The 15,739-nt window shown below is 51.4% G+C and overlaps 2 protein-coding genes across 12 annotated transcripts in view; one reads left to right on the forward strand and one right to left on the reverse strand.

Annotated features, from left to right (window-relative positions):
- Nucleotides 1-2,519, reverse strand: part of PPP6C (protein phosphatase 6 catalytic subunit) — a 35,889-nt gene extending 33,370 nt beyond the window's left edge. Inside the window, exon 1 of one of the 2 annotated variants that reach the window (XM_002720442.6) lies at nucleotides 2,371-2,519. In XM_002720442.6, coding sequence (XP_002720488.1) covers nucleotides 2,371-2,445 — 75 coding nt within the window. In that variant the 5' untranslated portion in view covers nucleotides 2,446-2,519. Of the gene's footprint in view, nucleotides 1-1,726; nucleotides 2,300-2,370 lie in introns of those variants that run through there. The other variant, XM_017350096.3, reaches the window with a different exon arrangement.
- A 23-nt stretch (nucleotides 2,520-2,542) lies between these two features.
- The window catches only part of RABEPK (Rab9 effector protein with kelch motifs), a 35,307-nt gene continuing 22,110 nt past the window's right edge, over nucleotides 2,543-15,739 (forward strand). For 3 of the 10 annotated variants that reach the window (XR_016212064.1, XM_008273306.5, XM_008273309.5), the window contains exons 1-2: nucleotides 9,454-9,582; nucleotides 13,808-13,866. Coding sequence is in view for 7 of the 10 variants with exons in the window: in XM_008273306.5 (XP_008271528.3) it covers nucleotides 13,814-13,866 (53 nt within the window). In the remaining 3 variants the exon portion in view is untranslated. Of the gene's footprint in view, nucleotides 2,900-9,453; nucleotides 9,583-10,101; nucleotides 10,235-13,807; nucleotides 13,867-15,739 lie in introns of those variants that run through there. The other 7 variants (XR_016212067.1, XM_008273308.5, XM_051837133.3 and 4 more) reach the window with 6 other exon arrangements.

Here is a 15,739-nt window from a genome sequence, read left to right on the forward strand (position 1 = left end):
TCCTTCTTTCACTTAGCAACTTATGAAATCTAAACCATCTATTGAGCTCTGTTGTCCACTCACTCTCAGGTACTTTATTCTTATTCCCTCAAAACAGGCAGATTCGACCTGGTACTAGTATTTTGACCATTTCAAATTCAGTTATAAAGAACTTGTTATCACACCTGAACATCCTATGTATTTATTATTTAATGTTGCACCTCTAACTTCTAATAAACTTAAAATACAAATAAAAATTTACTTTCCTTTCTACCCAAACAAGTCTCTTCCATCATGTTCATTAAGTGGCCCCAATTAATTCTTTCCATCCTCTAACAGAATATTTTCTACTGACTTGAAAGCATCAAAGGTGCTCCTAGAGTATTTTTTGGTCTGCCTATTTTTAGTTTGTACTTCATGCCAAGAAAAAGAAACATAAATTAAATTTCTTTAAATACTCTGGAGGTGCCGGCGCCGCGGCTCACTAGGTTAATCCTCCGCCTTGCGGCACCGGCACACCGGGTTCTAGTCCCAGTTGGGGTGCCGGATTCTGTCCCGGTTGCCCCCCTTCCAGGCCAGCTCTCTGCATGGCCCGGGAGTGCAGTGGAGGATGGCCCAAGTGCTTGGGCCCTGCACCCGCACGGGAGACCAGGAAAAGCACCTGGCTCCTGGCTTCGGATCAGCGTGATGCGCCGGCCACAGCGCACCAGCCGTGGCGGCCATTGGAGGGTTGGAGGGTGAACCAACGGCAAAAGGAAGACCTTTCTCTCTGTCTCTCTCTCTCACTGTCCACTCTGCCTGTCAAAAAAAAAAAAAGAAAGAAAAAAAAAATTTTCCAAAACAGAAGTCTCTAACAGAGAAAAATCCAGAATTTAAGTAGTTGCTCAGAAGATATAAAGTTTATTAAGAATCAGATGCAAATAAATACAGTCCAACTATGTTTCAACAGGAAATAAAATGGTTTAATAATTACTTCCTTCAGATAACGTTTAGCAGACTAAGAGATCTAAAGAAAATCCAACTGTTTTTCAAGTAATTTGTGTCCCACCTCAAGGTAATATCAAGACATATTTTCTGAAACTGAAATCACAAAGTACAAAACGGCTTTAAACATAACAAATGAAAACAGAATTCCACATCGATTCATTAACATGCAATGAATTCACCAAAAAGATGAACAATGCTACCAGCAGAGGCCTGGCCAGTTCTCCATGAACGGGTTCCCAATGCTGGCTACACAGCACGCGTCTGAAGCACTGGGAGCAGAAACACTACACTACCATTAATAAAAGCTGTCCTTAGTGAAGCTATCCTATTAAAAATGGGGGGGGGGGGGGACGAGAGTGATTATCCCAGCATAAGCACATACAATTCATTTATATTCACATCAGGCCAGGGAACCTGAAAAATTTTGCATACTTGTTGAGTGAGGTTAAATATCAACTTCCGGTACCAAAGGATATAGCAAAAACACAAACACGGTCACATCTACTTTTGTAACTTTACAACCCACGGCTTAATGAAAGCATGAAAAGCACTCGAACCGTTTACAGCTTACCCACTTAGCACAGAGCCCATCAAAGTTAACAGAACAAATGAGACACCGGCACTAGCGGGTAACCGCTGCTGGAAACCCAAGCACTGGTTTCAACAAAGCACAGAAACGCTTTTCCAAAATTATCCGACCCCGACTCCTGCACCCACACACACAATCCCACCACTCGGGCAATAACAAGCAAAAAGTCACCTTCTTCCAAAAAGCCAAGAAGTGGGTTTCGGGGGCACGACTTCCAGGCGAGCAAGCTACTGGTATCTGCACACTTTACCCAACACCGCCACAGACCGGGATTCCCAGCTGAATTGGCACGAGAGCCAGCACGCCCAAGGAGCAATGTGGAGCGGCGTACGGAGGGACACGACGTCCTCTTACTCCGCTCGGGCCCCGCCGCCCCGCCGGACCTCAGCGACCCCGGGAGCCGGCCACCCGCGCTCCTGTCACCTCCGGGGAGCACCACCCGCTGGGGCTCGACTCCGGCTCCGGGGCTCGGCGCTGCGGCTGGGGAAGAGCGGGGTCTTCCCGGCGAAGCTGTAACGGCTCCGCGTCCAGGGGCAGCCCGCAGGCCAGGAGGGGCGACCCCGGAGGAGAGCCCGCGACAGCCCTCGGGATCCCCGGCGGGGGAAGCCAGGACAGCATCCGGGCACTCGGGCTCTCCCGTCTCCCCGCGTGACGCCGAGCCCGAGGGTCGCCTCCCACCGCGGAGGGCTCTCCACCGCGACAGGACTGGACACCCGGCAGGGGTCCCGCGGAGAGAGGAAGGGCGGACCGGCGGGCGCCCCACAGCCGGAAGGGGCGAGCCCCGCAAGCGGCACTCCCGCCCCGGCCGGGCTCACCTTCAGGTCGTTTTCTGGCAGGTACTTGCACAGCCGCGCTATCTCCACATACTTGTCCAGGTCTAGCGGCGCCATTTTAGGAGGAACAAGCCGCGGCGGCGGCGGCGGCGGCGACGGTACTAGCGGCGGCAGCGGCGGAGGCCGAAGCCGGAACTCTCCCTACGTCACGTCCGGCCCGTGAGTGGCGTCTGCGCAGCGACGTTAAAGCTTGACCGGATTCTCCGCGCCGCCCCCGCACGTCCCGCGCCCTCGCTGACTGATCCCAGGCTGCAGCCCGAAGAGGTCCCCTCAATTCCGCCCGCGAAACCTGCTGGGACCCGTAGTTGCCTGCCGCGGGGGTTGCTGGGATTTGTAGTTTTCAGTTGGGGCCGGCTTCTCTTTTCCTCCTCTTCCCGGTACTTCACCCCTGGAGACCCGGCGAGGCTTATCGGAGGCAAAACGGCGAAGTAGGTGACCTGAGCGTTCTGTGGCTTCTCGTTGCGACCCTTTTAGGCCCTCTCTCAACAGGACATCCTCAGTTAGAAATTGGGTAAGCCTGCCCGTAGTAGCCTGGTTGCGCCTTTCCAAGGTTTTGCAAAAACCTCGGTTAAACCTGTGGCGGAGAAGCCGAACTCCCAGTCGTCTGGTCTTGAGGATGAGAAAGGAAATGTCAAAGCGTTTCTTGTACCGGATGCCGCAAGGGTTCTCTTATTCTGTGTTTTCTTCCCCGCCCCACTCCCCTTCCCCATTAATTCTCATGATTGCTGGGAAGGTAAGGCTTGGAGACCCTACGTAACTTGCCCCACATCTCACCGGAAACGAACGGTAGAGTCAACATTGGAAAACAGGTCAGCTGGCTTAAGCAGACCTCCGTGGGAGTCCCACGAGGGAGGGAGTTTAATGTTGTGTCCCCAGCCGCAGTAAGATCACCTGGCACTGAGTAGGCCTTCAGCATTCATTGAGGCATTCGTCATTCCGCAGCTGTTTACCGAACACCAGCCATGGGCCAGGTACAACTGCAGGCGCTTGGGATACGCAGTCAACATAGTAGACAAAGACGGTCGTCCACAGCCTGTGGCTGACAGCTAGGACGGGAAGACACCATGCTGCCATCAATGCATAGCGTTTGAGAAAGTGACGTGTGCTAGGGGAACAACGCGGCAGAGTAAGGACATGGACTTTGAAAGCCATCTAAGAAGTGGGGGAGTTGCCCATGCAGCTACCTGAGGGATATGATAGGGAGGAGCTGGTGCGGAGGCCCTGAGGTGGACGCCTATCTAAAGTCTTCGGGAAACAGCAAGATTTGTGTGGTTGGAGCAGAAGTGAGAGGAGTAGGAGAGATCAGAGAGAAAAGGAGAAGAATACTGTGGTTTTTTGTTTTGTTTTTTAAGGATTTATTTATTTGAAAGTCACAGTCACACACAGAAGGAGAGAGAGAGACAGTGAGAGAGGTCTTCCATCTGCTGGTTCACTCCCCTAATCAGCCACAATGGCTGGAGCTGCTCTGATCCAAAGCCAGGAGTCAGGAGCTTCTTCATGGTCTCCCACACAGGTGCAGGGGCCCAAGCAGTTGGGCCATCTTCCACTGCCTTCCCATGCCACAGCAGAGAGCTGGATCAGAAGTGGAGCAGCCGGGACTTGAACCAGCACCCATCTGGGATGCCAGCACTGCAGGCGGTGGCTTTACCCACCATGCCACAGCGCCAGCCCCTGCTTTTTTTTCTTTTAAATGAAATGGACTGCTATTGCAGGGTTTTTAGCACAGGAGTAAAATGATGTAGCTTGTTGTAGAAGGATCACTCTAGCACTCTGGGGACTCCTGGAGGGCGATGGTTGCACTGAGAGATCAGTTGGGAGGCTGTCACATGATCCAATCATAATAGATGTTCAAGAGCTGGCATTGTTGCAAAGTGAGTTAAGCCAGCAATTTCTCTTTTTTTTTTTTTTTTTTTTTATTTTTGACAGAGTGGACAGTGAGAGAGAGAGACAGAGAGAGAAAGGTCTTCCTTTTGCCGTTGGTTCACCCTCCAATGGCCGCCGCTGCAGCCGGCGCACCGCGCTGATCCGATGGCAGGAGCCAGGAGCCAGGTGCTTTTCCTGGTTTCCCATGGGGTGCAGGGCCCAAGCACCTGGGCCATCCTCCACTGCACTCCCTGGCCATAGCAGAGAGCTGGCCTGGAAGAGGGGCAACCGGGACAGAATCCGGCGCCCCAACCGGGACTAGAACCCGGTGTGCCGGCGCCGCAAGGTGGAGGATTAGCCTATTGAGCCACGGCGCCGGCTCGCCAGCAATTTCGACACCAGCCCTGGCATCCCATATCAGAGCGCTAGTTCCAGTCCTGGCTGCTCTGCTTCCCATCCAGCTCCCTGCTAATGCACCTTGGAAGGTGGCAGAAGATGGCAAGTACACGTAAGAGATCAGGACGGAGTTCCTGGCTCCTGTCTTTGGCCTGGTCCAGACCTGGCTATTGAAGCTATTTGGGGAGTAAACCAGCAGAAGAAAGACCTCTGTCTCTCCCCATCTCTCTCACTCTGCCTTTCAAATAAATTTAATAAATATATGTTTTAAAGGAACAGATTGTAGTAAATATTTCTTGCTCAAGAGACCCTAGACTGGGATCAGCTCAGGAAGTTAAACCTCCGCCTGCAGCACCAGCATCCCATGTGGGCACCTGTCCCTGTTCTGGCAGCTCCTCTTCCCATCCAGCTTGCTACCTGTGGCCTAGGAAAGCAGTGGAAGATGGCCCAAGTGCTTGGGCCCCTGCACTCACATGGGAGACCCAGAAGCAGCTCCTGGCTCCTGGCTCCTGGCTTTGCATGGGCCCAGCTCTGGCCTTTGTGGCACTTGGGGAGTGAGCCAGCAGATGGAAGACTTATTTCTGTCTCCTCTCTCTGTCTATAACTCCACCTCTCAAATAAATTAAATATTTTTTTTTTTAAAAAAAGACCCCAGACTGAATGCCCTAAAATGTATCTTCAGGGCAGTTAGCTAAACTTTAATGACATTTTTTTTGAAAAAAAGATTTATTTATGTGATAGGCAGTTACAGAGAGAGAGAGAATCCTCCATCCTCTGGTTCACTCCTCAGATGGCTGCATCAGGCAGGGCCGGGCCAGGCCGAAGCCAGGAACCAGGAGCTTCTTCCATGTCTCCAACCTCTTGGGCCATCTTCCACTACTTTCCCAGGCCATTAGCAGAGAGCTGGATGGAAAGTGGAGCAGCTGGGACTCAAACCAGCACCCATATGGAATGCCTGTGTTACAGGCGGCGGCCCCATCTGCTACACCACAACACCTGCCCCTTAATGAGATTTTTTTTTTTTTTTTTAGGATTTATTTATTATTTGAAAGGCAGAGTTACAGAGAGGCAGAGGCAGAGAGAGAGGTGTTAGAAACACTGGTTCACTCCCCAGATGGCAGCAATGGCCAGAGCTGAGCTGATCCAAAGCCAGGAGCCAGGAGCTTCTTGCGGGTCTCCCATGTGGGTGCAGGAGCCCAAGGACTTGGGCCATCTTCTACTGCTTTCCCAGGCCACAGCAGAGAGCAGAAGTGGAGCAGCCGGGACTTGAATCAGCGCCCATATGGGATGCCAGCACTAGGCAGCGATTTTACCCATTACACCACATCATCGGCCCCTATTGAGATCTTTGAGTCAAGTTTTTTTTTTTTTTTCAATTGTTATCTAAGTCGGAAATTGTTTCTTTTTTTTTTTTTTTTTTTTTTGGACAGGTAGAGTTAGTGAGAGAGAGACAAGAGAAAGGTCTTCCTTCCGTTGGTTCACCCCCACAAATGGCCGCTACGGCCAGTGCAAAGTGCCAATAGAAGCCAGGAGCCAGGTACTTATCCTGGTCTCCCATGGGGTGCAGGGCCCAAGCACTTGGGCCATCCTCCACTGCACTCCCTGGCCACAGCAGAGAGCTGGACTGGAAGAGGAGCAACCGGGACAGAACTGGCGCCCCAACCAGGACTAGAACCCTGTGTGCCGGCGCCACTAGGTGGAGGATTAGCCTAGTGAGCCGCGGCGCCGGCCAAAATTGTTTCAAAGTAAAACTAATTGTAAAAAGTCTGTTGCAGAGCAGAATGAATCATGTCCACAAGCATTCATTTCTTTGTTCATTATACAAATTGTTTTATCTTGCCTATGATGTGAGTGAACGAAAGACAGCCCTGCCCTAATGGAACTTACGGTCTGGTAGGGGAGACAAATAGTAAACATATAAATGATCAAATATTTAATTGCAAAGTATGATTAGTACTTAAAAGGGAAAGAAAGTACTTGAGTAGGAAAAATGGCGCAGAAGAGACCATCATAGGCTGGCAAGACAGTGGAGGCAAAGCATACAGCCCTAGCAGTAGAGGCAAAGGCCAAATACCGGCTGCAGTGTTCTCAGCTCCAATGTGGAGATAACAACAGGCCTGCCTCTTACAGAGATAAGAGTAATCCTACCTGGTGAACTTGACTCAGAACAGTATCTACTCCAGAGTCGAGTGCAGTGTGTTAAGTTTTGTGTATCATGTGGTCAGGAAAGAACTTTCTGAAGAAATAACATTTAAGACATTAGAAAAAAGAAAAAAGAATATGCCCAGAATTTCTTGGAGAAAAAAATTCCAAATGAGGAAAAGATGCTATTATTCTTTGCCTTTATTTTTTAAATTTTTTTTTTTTTTTTTGGACAGGCAGAGTGGACAGTGAGAGAGAGAGACAGAGAGAAAGGTCTTCCTTTGCCGTTGGTTCACCCTCCAATGGCCGCCGCGGCTGGCGCGCTACGGCCGGCGCACTGCGCTGATCCGATGGCAGGAGCCAGGTGTTTCTCCTGATCTCCCATGGGGTGCAGGGCCTAAGCACTTGGGCCATCCTCCACTGCACTCCCTGGCCACAGCAGAGAGCTGGCCTGGAAGAGGGGCAACCGGGTACAGTATCCAGTGCCCCGACCGGTTTAGAACCCGGTGTGCCGGCACTGCAAGGCGGAAGATTAGCTTAGTGAGCTGCAGCACCGGCCTATTTTTTAAATATTTTTAAAATTTTATTTATTAGAAAGGCAGAGTGACAAGAGAGCAGAAAAAAGGAGTGTAAAAGAGATCTTCCATTTGCTGGTTTGCTCCCCAAATGGCCACAATGACCAAGTTAGCCAAACTAAGGTCTCCCATGTTGATGGCTGGGGTCCAAGCACCTGGGCCATCTTCCACTGCGCTCCCAAGCACATAGCAGGGAGCTGGATTGGTTGCAGAGCAACTGGGACCCAAACTATCACCTGGGTATGGGATGTCTGCCATGCAGCCAGTGGCTTAACCTGCTATACCACAACATTGGTCCTTGGCTTGCTTACTTGTTCTCTCTCTCTCTCTCTCTCTCTCTCTCTCTCTCTCTTTTATAACCCTCTTTGGAAAGTTGCTGGTTTACTCTTCATCTCTGAACCTCATTCATTGGGAATAAATCCTACTCAAGATAACTTCTCAGAAGTGGGAAGGAAAATAGGCAAATAGACATGTGTATTCTTTATGAAGTGCTTAAAGGGAAGGTGTCATTAGCATCCACTGTTTGCTTGCAAATGAGCCGCTGAACAGTGCGGTGGTGTCCCCTCTTATGAAAGATGGCAGAACGATGTGCAGTAAGAAGCTTCCTCTCGCAGACCCGCCTCACTGAGTGACCCTCACCCTTCACGTCCATAGCAGACAGGAGGAAAGCATCTCTCAGGGGCAGGGCAGAAGACGTGATCAACACACCCAGTTTTGACTGGAGACAGCCTACCGATGGCTTTGACTGACAGGCATTCTTAGTCTTCCGCAGAGCAGACTTGGGTTCCTGATTCTACCACTTACATAGGTGAATCATTTCAGACATTCTTTCCAGCATTCTCAAATGTAATTTCCAGCCTAAGGGCATAGATCCCAGATGAAAATTGGCTGGAGGCCGGCGCTGTGGCTCACTTAGTTAATCTTCCGCCTGCGGCACTGGCATCCCATATGAACTCTGGTTCTAGTCCTGGTTGCCCCTCTTCCAGGCCAGCTCTCTGCTTGTGGCCCGGAAGTGCAGTGGAGGATGGCCCAAATGCTTGGGCCCTGCACCCCATGGGAGACCAGGGGAAGCACCTGGCTCCTGGCTTCGGATGGGCGCAGTGCCGGCCATAGCAGCAATTTGGGGGGGGGGGGGTGAACCAATGGAAGGAAGACCTTTCTCTCTGTCTCTCTCTCTCACTGTCTAACTCTACCTGTCAAAAAACAAAAAAAAAATTGGCTGTTGCTATTCACCCAGAAACCTCGTCCAGTGTTTCCCCTCTAGCCTGGCACCTTGAAATTGGGCTAGTCAAGAGACGCAGGAGCCGTCAGAGCATTCTGCGGCTCTCAGCAGAAATTTCCATCGAGGCGTTCATGAACACACGGCAGAGCCAACCTGACCCTGATTCTGCTTCCTGAAGAAACGACTGAGTCAGTCCTCCTAGGCTCTTTGGCATTATTAGGGGAATGCACAGACTCCAGGGTGTGAAAGTGGATCAGCCGCAGGCCTTGAATTCCATTTTCTCTAAGTGTTGGTTATAGTCTCAAATAGATAAAACATTGACCAAGTCCTGTCTGCCCAGGAGGTGTACTATCCTCCTCCTATAGGTGAGGAGAGGAGGGTCCAGTGAGGGTGGTGGGCTAACTCGACTCTGGGAGCCCCTGTCTCCAACCTCACATGTGTCCTCCGGGTCCTAGGATGGGACGGTTTCACATACACTGCAGTGAGCCCCCTCTCTTTTCGGGAAAGTCTCAAGTTCTGAACGGGATCAGAGACACTGCCGATGAACACACCTAGAAAAGTGGCTCGTTTAAGGCCAGCACCAGCACGCATCATCTGCATTTCCCAACGCAACCCGCACCGAAACCTTAGTGCACATGGCCGGCCACACCATTCCTAGCAGCCGCTGTAACTGAAAACGTAGCTGTTGACCCCTGCACGCAGGATGCTGCCTAGGCATCTGGTCACCCAAGTGCACACTCACCCCCCCCCCCCCACTCTCTTCCAAGTGGTTTCCAAGTAGACGAGGCTAGTTTGCTCCCTCGGGAGAGGCGGGCCCGGCGGACCCCCGACCCCGGGGAGCTGCGTTCAGGCCGCGCAGGGCCAAGGGGCGGGGCGGACAGCGGGAGCCGAGCTGTCGGCCCCGGCGCTCTTCCGGGCCCGGGGGCGGGGCGAGGGACCAAGCCCCGTCCCCGCTCGGGCGGAGCCACGGCCCGCGACTGGCCTGAGCCGCCACAGGTAACGTGGTCCCGGGTCGGGGGTCTGGGGCCTGAGCCGCCGCGGTCCTTAGGCAAGTGGGCCTGAGCCCCGAGGAACGGGCAAGGGACGGTCCCCTTGGGGTCCAGCCTGGACACGTTGGCCGAAGGGAGCCGGCCAGGTCTCTCCCGACCCTGTCTCCTACCCCCTGGAGCTGCCACCCCGGGGAGGGCGGGCAGCGGAGCGGTGAGAGTGGAGGGGCGGCCGCGGGGGAGTCCCCGCCCACGTGCGGGCCGCTCCTGTGCGCTCCGGACAGCTCGTGGCCTAGGCCGCGGTGGGGTTTATCCATTAATTCACACGTTATGCGGGTCTGGTGGTTAGGTTCTTTGAATGAATCTGACCGGCCCAGCACTCTAGGAATTTAGTGGAATCTAGCCTAGAATCCATTCAAGAGATATTTATTTATTTATTTAAAGATTAATTTGAAAGTAACACGGGTTGGTGGGGTCGGAGAGACAGGGAGAGAAAGAAGCATGTTCTATCCTCTGTTTCACTCCCCAGATGCCTGCAAGAGCCAGAACTAGGCCTGGCTGAAGCCAGGAGCCAGGAACTCCATCCTGGTCTCCCACCTGAGTGCAGCAACCCAAGTACTTGGGCCAGTACAGAGAAGTCAGGACTTGGACCTGGCACTCTGGTAGGGGATGCTTAACCTGCTGCACCACGACACCCTACCCACCCCTCCAGAGGCTGTTAAATGGATCATTACATTCAAAGTGGTACCTGCAAGGGTGTTGTCTGAGTAAGCAAGTGCTTGAAGAAAGTTCATGGAAAGATGAAATTAAAGGATAAGGTTCATTTTGGTGTAAAAATAATTTGAGGGGGCTGGTGCTGTGTTGTCAGCTAAGCCTTCCCCCGTGGCTCCAGCATCCCATATGGGTGCAGGTTCATGTCCCAGCTGCTGCTCTTCTGATCCAGTTCTCAGCTTATGGGCCAGGAAAGCAGTGGAAGATGGCATAAGTGCTGGGGCCCTTGTACCCACATGGGAGACCTGGAAAGAAGCTCCTGGCTTATGATTGGCCCATCTCCAGTCAATGCAGCCATTTGGGGAGTGAACAAGCAGATGGAAGATTTCTGTCTCTTCCTCTCTCTAACTCTGCCTCTCAAATAAAATCTTTAAAAAAATAAATAAAAATATGAGCCGGCGCCGTGGCTCAATAGGCTAATCCTCCACCTTGCGGCGCCGGCACACCGGGTTCTAGTCCCGGTCGGGGCGCCGGATTCTGTCCCGGTTGCCCCTCTTCCAGGCCAGCTCTCTGCTATGGCCAGGGAGTGCAGTGGAGGATGGCCCAGGTGCTTGGGCCCTGCACCCCATGGGAGACCAGGAAAAGCACCTGGATCCTGGCTCCTGCCATCGGATCAGCGCGGTGCGCCGGCTGCAGCGGCGGCCATTGGAGGGTTAACCAACGGCAAAGGAAGACCTTTCTCTCTGTCTCTCTCTCACTGTCCACTCTGCCTGTCAAAAAAAATAAATAAATAAAAAAAAAATAAATAAATAAATAAAAATAATTTGAAATCCTTGCAAAGTGTTTTTCATAATCTACATTTTTCACAAGCTTTTTTTTTATTTTTTATTTTTATTTTTTGACAGAGTGGACAGTGAGAGAGAGAGACAGAGAGAAAGGTCTTCCTTTGCCGTTGGTTCACTCTCCAATGGCCGCTGCAGCCGGCACGCTGCAGCCGGCACACCGCGCTGATCCGATGGCAGGAGCCAGGTACTTATCCTGGTCTCCCATGGGGTGCAGGGCCCAAGCACTTGGGCCATCCTCCACTGCCTTCCCGGGCAACAGCAGAGAGCTGGCCTGGAAGAGGGGCAACCGGGACAGAATCCGGTGCCCCGACTGGGACTAGAACCTGGTGTGCCGGCACCGCAAGGCGGAGGATTAGCCTAGTGAGCCGCGGCGCCGGCTCACAAGCTTTTTGAAGAGCCTTATCTGCATAGATTTCAAAATTTTTCACCAAAATAAATATCTTTTCATTCCATTTTCCCATGAACTTTTTAAAGTCCCTTGGTAGATCTACCTTCAAAGCAGAAGGAACTAGCTTGGGAGAGTGGGGGTAGAAAGCAATAAATTGGAGAAAGTTTATTTGAACTGGGCTTAGGAGGTTGACTAGGAGTTTTCATGTTTACTGGAAAGGAAGGGAGGCCAGCCCTGTGCCACAGTGGGTTAAGCTGCCACCTGCAGTGCCAGCATCCCATAGGAGTACCAGTTCAAGTTCTGGCTGCTCCACTTTTGATCCACCTACCTGCTAGTATTCCTGGGAGGGCAGTGGAAGAGGGATCGAGTACTTAGGCCCCTGCCTCTCATGCAGGAGACCCCGATGAAGCTCCTGGATTCTGGCTTCAGCCCAGCCCAGCCCCTGCCATTGTGGCCATTTGGGGAGTGAACCAACAGATGGAAGATCTCTGTCTCGCTCTTTCTCTCTGTCTCTGTCTCTCTCTTTCTCTGAAAGTCTGCCTTTCAAATAAATAAATAAATAAATGGGGAGGGGGAGGGGAGACATTCTGGATAGGGGAAGTCGCACAGGCTGCAAGTTGTGAAAGTACCTGCCCCACGATAGAGAACAGCAAAAAGCCTAATCTTATTGCAAGAGCTGTGATTGGGGGGTGTTTGAGCCTAGAAGGCTTTGCCAAGATTTCTCCTTGTGTTCAGTATTTCTCAGCCTATTAAAATGTTTTATCTATGGCTGGCGCCGTGGCTCACTAGGCTAATCCTCCCCCTTGCGGCGCCAGCACACGGGGTTCTAGTCCTGGTTGGGGCGCTGGATTCTGTCCCGGTCGCCCCCCTTGCAGGCCAGCTCTCTGCATGGCCCGGGAGTGCAGTGGAGGATGGCCTAAATGCTTGGGCCCTGCACCTGCTTGGGAGACCAGGATAAGTACCTGGCTCCTGGCTTCGGATCAGCACGATGCGCCCGCCGCAGCGCGCCGGCCGTGGTGGCCATTGGAGGGTGAACCAACGGCAAAGGAAGACCTTTCTCTCTGTCTCTCTCTCACTCTCCACTCTGCCTGTCAAAAAAAAAGTGTTTTATCTTTATTATTATTCAAAAGGCAGAGAGACAGATGAGAATACAAGAGCTTCCATCTGTTGATTCATTCCACAAATGCCTGCAACTGGTAAGACTGGGTTGGGCTAAAGCCATGAAATGAAAACTCAGTCCAAGTGTCCTACATAGGTGGCAAGGACCCAACTATTTGCCATCACCTGCTGATGCAGGCCCAGGGTCTGTATTTGCAGGAAGCTGGGATTGGGAGCCAGAACAAGGAACCAAATCCTGCCACTCATATATGAGATGCAGATACTTTAACTACTAAGCCAATCACCCACCCCTGTTTCATCTTGGGTTTTTTTTTTTTTTTTTTTTTTTCAAATTTATTTATTGGAAGAGAGCTATATGCTCACTCTCCGAATGCCTACAACAGCCAGGGTAGGCTAGGCCAAAGCCAGGAGCCAGGAGCCAGGAACTCTGTTCTAGTCTTCTACATGGATTGCAGGAACTCAGGTACTTGGTCCATCATCTGCTATCTACAAGGTGCATTAGTGGGAAGCTGAATAGAAATTGAGGAATAGGGGTGAGCGCTGTGGCACAGTGAGTTAAAGCCCTGGCCTGCAGCCCCGGCATCCCATTTGGGCACTCGTTCCAGTCCCAGCTGCTCCACTTCTGATCCAGCTCTCTGCTATGGCCTGGGAAAGCAGTGGATGATGGCCCAAGTCCTGGGGCCCTTGCACCCATGTGGGAGACCCAGAAGCTCTTGGCTCCTGGTTTCTGATCGGCCCAGCTCCAGCTGTTGTGGTCATTTGGGGAGTGAACCAGCAGATGGAAGACCTCTCTGTCTCTCCCTCTCTCAAGTAAATAAACAAATCCTCTAAAAATTTTTTAAAAATAAATTAATCAGTTGCAGGGGCCAGTGTTTGGCACAGCGGGTTAAGCTGCAGCCTGTGATGCTGGCATCTTCTATAAACCTGGTTCAGGTCCTGGTTACATTGCATCCAATCCAGCTCTCTGTTAGTGTGCCTGAGAAAGCAGCGAAAGATAGCCCAAGTGCTTGGACCACTGCTACCCACATGGGAGACCCAGTGGAATTTCTGGCTCCTGGCTTCAACCTGAACCATCCCAGACTGAATCAAGGAGGATGACTGGATTTGTTCTGTGTTTTAGGAAGATGATAATCGTAAATGTCTAAAAAAATGCCTGTCTTTCTTATGCCCAGGACGCCATGAAGGAGCTGCCAGTCTTGGAGCCTGGAGACAAGCCCAAGAAAGCAACATGGTCCGTAAGGAAGGATTCAGATACAGAAAAAGAGTTTGTGTTTCATTTATGAGTAGTTTACTAGCATATTTGGAGTTGATGAGAAAGAGTAGAGATGAAATGGCAGCTTTTGGTAATTAAACTGAGAAGGTCTGCAGGGGGAAGATGGGAGGTGATAATTATCACAGAGCAGATGCTGATTTTATTATAAGCCATTTACTAGGGAAAGTAAGGCACTGACCATCTGCCATCTTTAGCTGCAATGCTGGGTCTTCCCTTGAGCTGTGACTCATTTTTAAGGTTTTTTAGGGAATTGGAGTTGGATTAAACTGGCCTCACTGTTTTCTTGGCTGCTTGTTTAACCAACCCTTCATTCAGCATCCAACACTGGTCTGACAGGCAGCTGCCGTGTCGGCGCTAGAGGTCCAAAGGCAGCCACTCCTGTGTGGCGGGAGCTGCAGACTGAGCAGGAGACAGTGGTAACAGGTGGGCAGTGCTGTGGCTGGGCTCACAGAGGCTGCTGGGGGGTGGCAGTATTGCCTTGGTCCCTTAAGGGAGCCTCCCATCTGACTTCTGTTACCCATCTTGCTTTAAACCCAACTTATATTGTAATCATGGCATTCCCTAGTTTAAGTCCCTTTTGTGCCTCCCTATTGGTCTCAGGGTAAAACTAGGCTCCTTGAGCTGCCCCCTGGGCCCTGCGTAATCTGTTTCTGCCTGTGCTTCCCACATCAATCCTCTTACTCACTCCTTTGTTCTCTTCCTCTTCCTTTAACACGTTGTGCACTGTGCCACTCAGAAGTGTGCCGATCCTTCTGCTCGGACCAACCACTCTTTCCTTCCACCTTTCATCCCTCTCTTTGCCCAGCTAATTTCTACTCATACTTCCCATCTCAGTCCAAATGGTGCTTCTTCAGGAAGCCGCCTCTGCTCACCCCAGTAGCTACCTCTGTTTCCAGCATAAGGCCCTCCTGTGATTTGTTCTCAGAATACTACAGGTGCAAACCCTGTGCCCCTTTATGCCACCCTTGAAATGAAGTGATATTCACAAGATTGTCTAAGGCTTCTCTTCTCACTTGTTGTAAGAACTGTGAAGGCAGGAACTTTTTTTTTTAAATAATATTAAGAAATTTAAGGTGCTGGTGCTGTGGCATAGCGAGTAAAACCATCTCCTGCAGTACTGGCATCCCATATGGGCGCCAGTTCAAGTCCCGGCTGCTCCACTTCCGATCCAGCTCTCTGCTATGGCCTGGGAAAGCAGTAGAAGAAGGCCCAAGTCCTTGGGCCCCTGCACCCACATGGGAGACCTGAAAGAAACTCCAGGCTCCTGGCTTCGGATTGGCCCAGATCCCAGCCGTTGTGGCCATTTGGGGAGTGAACCAGCAGATAGAAGGCTTTCTTCTCTCTCTCTCTCTCACTCTCTCTCTCTCTCTCTTTCCCTCTATCTCTCTGCAACTCTTCCTTTCAAATGAATAAAAATAAATAGATCTTTTTTAAAAAAGAAAGAAATATAAGACAGCACCAGCAGAGCCTTAAACTAGCAGTGGAGCCCCAGCATGGTTAATGCTGTGCAGTTGCCCAAGTCACACACCCAGGAAGCTGCCTCTGATTCCAACCCGGTTTTTACTTCCCCGGATCAGTACAAAATGGGTGCAACAATGGGCCTGACTGGCTCCTGGAGCATGGCTCTTCCATTCTGATTTTCTGACAACCAGGAGACCTAGTACCAAGAAGACGGCTTCTCAGTTCTCGGGGCTCATGCAGCGGAGAAGCACCCTGCTCCAGGGGCCAGGCTCTTCCCTTCCCACACTCATGTGGTTTCCAGTGATTATGCTGTGTAGTATTCAGTGAAAAGGAATTTGGTAGTCTGCCCCCTCCAGACCAGTACATAGGG

Source organism: Oryctolagus cuniculus, chromosome 1, assembly GCF_051225735.1.
Source record: "Oryctolagus cuniculus isolate XC-2025 breed Fujian yellow rabbit chromosome 1, ASM5122573v1, whole genome shotgun sequence".
Taxonomy (NCBI): Eukaryota; Metazoa; Chordata; class Mammalia; order Lagomorpha; family Leporidae; genus Oryctolagus; species Oryctolagus cuniculus.